The sequence below is a fragment of the Bactrocera tryoni genome, chromosome 5, assembly GCF_016617805.1.
Source record: "Bactrocera tryoni isolate S06 chromosome 5, CSIRO_BtryS06_freeze2, whole genome shotgun sequence".
NCBI classification, from domain to species: domain Eukaryota; kingdom Metazoa; phylum Arthropoda; class Insecta; order Diptera; family Tephritidae; genus Bactrocera; species Bactrocera tryoni.
Window position 1 is genome coordinate 19,145,265 of NC_052503.1, and position 6,940 is coordinate 19,152,204.

Consider the following 6,940-nt stretch of genomic DNA (forward strand, 5'->3'; position numbering starts at 1 on the left):
ATATAAATTTTGTCATAACATTGTCAATAAATTATAAAAAATATAGTGACGATAGCCAGGCGTTTTGTGAACATTAAAAAAAATTAAGCAAAGTGAGTTTTTGCATTAATTCTAAGTGTATAAGGGAACAGAAAATAATTTAAAAGTTTTTTTGAAAAAAGATTACTCTACTGACCCTTTAATTTCTATACGGACTATAAAAATATCACATGAGTTAGTGGCAGAGTCTTTCTTAATAATTTTCTAAAAAAAAATTTAAATTGAAAATTTACAATACAGAATCGAGAAAGCCATTTGTTTGAAATCTTTAATAAAAGGTTACAAACGAAGTTCATACAAAAATTTTAACATTTACACCAATGTTTAGTATATATAATATTAGGCTACATATGCACTACCATGGAGAATTCGTGTCAAGCTGTCATGTTATGTTTGTTCAGTATTAATTGGCAGCCGTAGCTGAGAGTGTACACTTGATTTGGCGCATTTTTCTTTGAGATCTTAAATTGAAAGCATACAAAATACAGCTTGTGCAATAACTGAAGCCGCTCAACCTTCCCAAGCGACATCGCTTCACTTGTCAACGGTACTCTTGAAAAGTTCAGCGATTAGGCACATGACTGGCATAATGAGTATGTAAACAAGCAAAATTATCGCTTTTGGGACAAGAGCAACCTGGAGAGATTCAAGAGCTGCCATTTCATCCAGAAAAAAACAACGGTTTGATGTGGTTTGTAGGCCGGTGGAATCATGGGTCCATATGTCTTCACAAATGATGCCGGTGAAGACGTAACCATTAATGGCGACCGTTACCGCGCCGTTATAAACGACTATTAGATGTCTGAAAATAATGAAGCTCGCGCTCTCGGCGACATTTGGTGTCGAAAAAAAGAAACGTGGGCAAGTATTCAGAAGAGCAAGGATAAGGTTTTCATTAGGAAATTTTGAGCTTTGAACAACGTTATCAAGCCCAATACAATGAAATGGGAGACTATTTTGTGGTTATTGAGAAAAAGTACTTACAAACATAAATGATATGCAGAAGAGTGCACTTTTGAATTATTTTCTACGTTTTGTGACTTATTTTGATAGCACAACTTAATAAAAGGGAGAGTCTGTACTCAATAGATATAGCTTCAAGCTACTTCATCATTAGGTTCGTTTGGGTGTCTGGTTACGGCGAAATCACCCTTTTCCGCTCGCATCGGAATAAGACCGAGTTTGATCTCCATTGACTACGTGCGTTCCGGCACTGAAGCAAAGACCTCGCGTGCGCTTAGCAAGCGGTGGTCAACGAGCAGTGGCTTTGAGTAGAACGCATGAGATCTACTAAACTATTTATCATGTGCCGACAAAGTTCATCTTGCTGCAAGTTTAAGAGTTCTTACTGGACATTCTCCAATAGGCATGAATGTGGTAAGGCTTAGAATTTTTTCGGACGCTAGTTCCTAAAGATGTATGGAGGAAGATGAGGTGGAGACATCCAGTCACATTCTCCTCCATTATCCAGTCTTTGCAAGACTGAGGTCGGTAATCTTATCTTTAGCAAACCGAAACTAATATTAGCCGTTCCAACAAATTTTTGACATGCTCAAAGCGCTTTGTCGATCTGTAGGGTCTTATAATCCACAATTTTTTGTAGGAGTTTATAGGCATCACAACGGATTGGCTTTCTAAACTGTTCAAGTGAGATGGTTCTTTGATCGGCCTTTTAACCTAATCAACATGGATTAACATTCAATTTATCAATTTTTATAAATATATGTGTCTTTATTTCAATATTTTCTATAGCAAAAGGGGAATGTTTAAGTTCGAAGATGAATTCTAGGTTATACGTAGATAACATTTTCTAACCTCGATTTGGCCTATTAGGGTAAACACCTAATTCCTGAAATCACGAATCATATGAAAATTAGAATTTCCAAGCCTGTAATAAATTCTCTATTCAATCTTTTTTGAGTTTTTCTGACTTAAAAAAAGTAACTTGAAATATATGTACGTAGGTTGCTATATATATTTCTGGCCTAATAATGTAAATAGGCATATTTATCAACGAAAATGTTTTTTTTTATTTCTTTTTTTTTATTTTTTTTTTGTTTTGTTTTTGTCGATTGCTGTTTTGTTTCGGGCTCATACGCATAGATCCATGATTCGTCACCTGTGGCGATCTTATAAACGTCTTTTGAAGCACCGCGATCGTATTTTTTCAGCATTTCTTTGCACCAATCCACACGAGCCTTTTTTTGAGCGATTGTCAAATGGTGCGGGATTCAACGAGAACAAACCTTTTTTACGACCAGGTGTTCATGCAATATCGTATGTATGCTGGTGGAAGAAATGTATAGGCATGCCTCTATCTGAAGGTATGTTACATGACGGTCTTGCATTATCAGTTCACGTGGGGCATCGATGTTTTCTGGCACAACGGCTGTTTTTGGACGACCTTCACGGAATTCGTATTTGAGCGAGTTGTACCAGTTTTTCACAGTGCTATAGGATGGTGCTTCATAGCCATACAAAGATTTTAGTTCATCGATGCACTCTTGTCGTGATAATCCACGTCGAAAGTTGTGTAAAATGATTGCACGAAAATGTTCACGAGTTAATTCCATTTTTTGGCCGAGATGAATTTTTTAATTCCCTGTGAATAAAACAATTGACGATTAAATGACAAAACGTTCTGAGTGATGTTATGCTAAAAAATGTCAAACTTTCCAATGGAAATGTCAGATTGCACCTGGCAACACTTAGTGTTGCCCTAGGCCAGAATATATATAGCAGCTCTCGTATATGTACATACATTGATATTTAATCTGCATTAGAATCTTAAATTCATTTGTTTGATAAGTTTGTTTCTCAAAGTTATCATTTCCTATGTAAATCTGATAGAATTTTTGTTTACATATCAGTTCACAAATCTTGAACTCATTTCGGCAGAAACTTTGTAACGGATTCTAACTTATTGGCGTTCTGTTAAAACTCGCATGATTTTTCTGGTCCTGTTTTCAATTACAAAATTATTAAAAAGTTAAGAATTAACAGTGTAAATCGTTTTTATTGGTATATGTGTTATAAAAATATGAATTCTGCACAGTTTTAGTACAAATTCGCTCCTCTATACCCAATATTGCATTACCGCATACTCCCCTCAATTGATAAAAGCCACTGGTTGGGCATGTTGTATGGGTTCCTTCGGTTGTTTTTGTTCTAATCGAATTAGCTGACGTGTGCTGCTCGCTGCCGTACGCGTGCGTACAGTGGCACGAAAGCCGCCATTACCGTCTACCATGTAGTAGACACTACGCACATTGCCGTTGGGCTCCAGCAAACCATACTCGCCAGTGACACTCGAGCCGTGGCGCTCTTCACGATGATGCAAATGCACCATGGACTCCGGATGATCGATGTAGTAGTGATACGCGTATTTCAACTGCAAAGACAAGCAATAAACTGAAGTATTACTAACACACACACAGATTTATGTATATAAATACAAGCAATTAGTAATGTTGAAATGTAATTATGTGGGAACTCGTTTGCATTTGCGGTCTGCTGTGTGCCAAGTTGCCAGCGTTTTCGATAATTTGGTGTGAAGTCTTCAATTTTACCCCACATTTGCCACCTTGGCCGCAAACTCATTTGCATATGGAGATAAATCTCTTTTGGTTTTCTTCACGCGCAATTTCGATGGCGTGCTGCGTTGCAAATCGCCGTCACATTAGTTCACCTCTTTTCGGTTTTAATTACGCCAACAATTTATTATTTAATTTAACTGCTTTCATGGATGCGCTTATTGGCCAACGCGTGGGACTTACCTCATCGTCGTTGTGCTGGTTTTTGTAATCTGCAGAAAACTCTGTAAAAAGCGTTGAGCCCTGCTGGGGTTGAGCGCTTGAATGTGGCAACAAATTCGCAGATAATTGAAGATATATGAGGATGGCAAGGAAATCGAACATTTTCATGGTCTGAAAATTAGGAAATTGCGCAAATTTGCATGAGTGTATATTTTTATGTTTGTGAAGTGTGAGAAAAAAATATTGGCAAATGAATTGAAAGTAAATTGCTGCATGATTTGTATAAAAGAAATATTAATTGAATGAAATTAATAATTAAACATAAAAAGTATTAAAAATAATCAAATATTTTTTGTTTTAAATACATAGTTTTTTTTTTTAACTGTATTTGCAATATTAACTTTACTAATAAATTAATTGTTGTAAAATATTTTGATATCCAAGTACTTATTATTCGACGTGACTCTTATTTTTGGAAATAATATTTTAATTCAAATTCCTTGATAAACAATTAAATCTTGAAAGCAATACTAAAGATAACAAGTAAGGTAGAGCGTTCGGAAGCAATCGAAAATTTCTAACACTTGCAACTTGCAGGAATCAAAGCCAATGAAATAACTTAAAGTTTAAAAAGTCAACTAGAGGATCGAAGTGCAACCAATTTTATATATATTGTATATACTTTATACTCTATACAACTGAAACACTGACCGACATATAAGGCATTTGTTAGAAAAACGAAAATCATTATATTGAGTATATGGGAGTTGAGGTAGTTAGTATTAAAAATCCTAAAAAAATGTTCTCTGGGTTTCATTAAGGTACTTCACAAACAATCACGTATCATATGGAGTAAATCCTGTATTGATCCGATTCAAACCATTTTTGATACACAGAATTAAAATTGTCAGATAAATATTCTCTTTGCATTTCAATTGTATATCCCACACATTGACCGATATATATATATAATAATAAATTTAGTTGAAATTGGTCAGTAACGTTCCGAGGTATGAGATTTCACCAAAACGCTGGGGGTGCCACACCCGTCGTCAAATTCCCATTAAGCCCTCTCATGCCGTTTCGGAGGTAAAACTTATTGTCTCTGGCGTAATTAGTAATTGATTTATTGTGCTTTTAAAAGTTTTGGACAGAACCGTTATATGGGGAGTGAGCAGGGTTACCTTTGAATTTTATCATTTTTACACTGCCCGTGGAAGTTCTTATACAGAGTAGCGCAAAAGTCAGAAGATGATCAGAAGATGCTATAAAAATTGCAATTGACCTCTAATGTCAGTTCTGTTTTGACATTTTTGTAGTAAACACATGGAAATACACGTAAATAAACAATGGTCACAACCGATATGCTGAAGGATGCATTTCCCGGGCGTCTAATCTCCCGTTTTGGCGACTTGCACTGGCCAGCAAGATCGCCTGATTTGACCGCTCCAGACTTCTTTTCGTGGGGCTTTTTGAAGTCACGCGTTTATGTCAACAAGACTTGGACTTTTGCAGCTCTTAAAGTGGCCAAAGTGAAGGAAAATGCTCTCAAAAAGGCTGAAATGACAATCAACTGTGGCGGCGGCCATTTAAATGATGTCATATTCTCGACTTGATGTAAAAAAATTTAAAAGACCAAATAAAAACTACCCACAAGCAGAATCGAAGTTTTTAATTTTTTAAAAAAAAATTTTAATTTTCCAAAAAACATCGGAAGGTAATTTTTGCGCCACCTGTTATTATTTGCGCTAAACAAATTTGGTTTTTTAGTGGTTTCGGAGATGTGTTCATTAAACTTATTAGAGAACGGGGCCACGCCCACCTTTTTTTAATTTTTGTCCACTGCACCCCTTGCTACTACGATCCCATGTGCCAAATTACAGTTTCGTATCTTAATTTAGTCCTTAGTGATGGCACTTTATAGGTTTTTACTGGCGTTTTGTGGGTGTGGGCGATTACGCCCACCTACGAACTCGTAATGAACGCGCATAACAAGTTTCATCAAAATATCTCAATTTCTACTCAAGGTATAGCCTGCAGCTTGTTCTGCGAAGTAATAAATTGTATGCAAACCGATTGAACATAAACATAGAAACGCATTGAAACGATCTAAAGAGATGTGATACAATAAAAATTATTGCTTTTTAATTAGAGATTTTGCATTCGTTGGACTTTGAACTTATGTTCTCATCGTTTATACTCCAAATTCTAGAAAGAACGTCCTAAAAGAGTTATAAAAATATCTTTATTTTGATTTTTATCGGCCAGTTTGTATGGCAGCTACAGTGGTCTTTTAGTAATTTGAAAATTAGGATGTTATAGCGCTGCTTTAGAAAATAATCCGTGAAGATAGCTTGCTAAAAGTTGTCCATACAAGCACTTGAGTTTAATCGGTTAGTTTGTATGGCAGTTTTGTAACAAATTTCAGATCGTTATCTCAAAAGTTGACGGACTAGTTCACGTATGGACAAACGGACCATATTTATATAGTTTTCGATAGACGGCTAAGAATCGTTTGCTAAAAAACAAATGTGGGATTTTCAACAGTGACTCATCCTTTTATTTCAATATTATTATTAGCAGCTGGATAGTGCAATTACAAATATTTAGCTCAAATCTGCCAACTTCTCTGTAGTGAAATATGACTATATCTCCAAAAAATTAAATGAAATCATTAAATAAATATCTCGTTCGATCAGCATATTGGGCTGATCGCCGCGTCAAAGTTCAGGAATGATCCCACTCTGAAAACTGTAAACAGTGGTCGTTTCTGAAGCCAAAAACTCCTAGGTATTGATAAAAAGCTTGGTATATATCGATGAAGCATTAATTTCAACCATTTTGAAGCAAACAGTCAACCAAGAAGTTTCAACCTCAGTCTGATGAAAATTTGACATATTTAAGCCGAAATATCGTTTTTTAAGTAAAGTTAAACTAGTTTTCCACAATAAATTTTTTACTGATCAATCATCTGCACCTTAAATTGCTTCATAGTAAAATGAAAGAGTTTAATTGGAAAAGTCCATAACATGCCTCAAACTTTACTTTTGCTATTACGTGAGCTAGTTTGTATGTTTATATGAATAACTGCAAGTGCATGCAACTTCATGCGATAATCGCTAACACTTACACATACACATAATATA

The 6,940-nt window shown here is 35.5% G+C and overlaps 1 protein-coding gene across 1 annotated transcript; it reads right to left on the reverse strand.

The window, feature by feature from the left end:
* Nucleotides 1–3,148: 3,148 nt before the first annotated feature.
* LOC120776733 (cuticle protein 18.6) lies at nucleotides 3,149–3,962 on the reverse strand. The gene is made up of 2 exons (XM_040107660.1): nucleotides 3,816–3,962; nucleotides 3,149–3,430 (listed from the first exon to the last, which is right to left on the reverse strand). The coding sequence occupies exons 1-2, from the start codon at nucleotides 3,960–3,962 to the stop codon at nucleotides 3,149–3,151; spliced, it is 429 nt and encodes a 142-aa protein (XP_039963594.1).
* Between the last annotated feature and the right edge of the window lie 2,978 nt (nucleotides 3,963–6,940).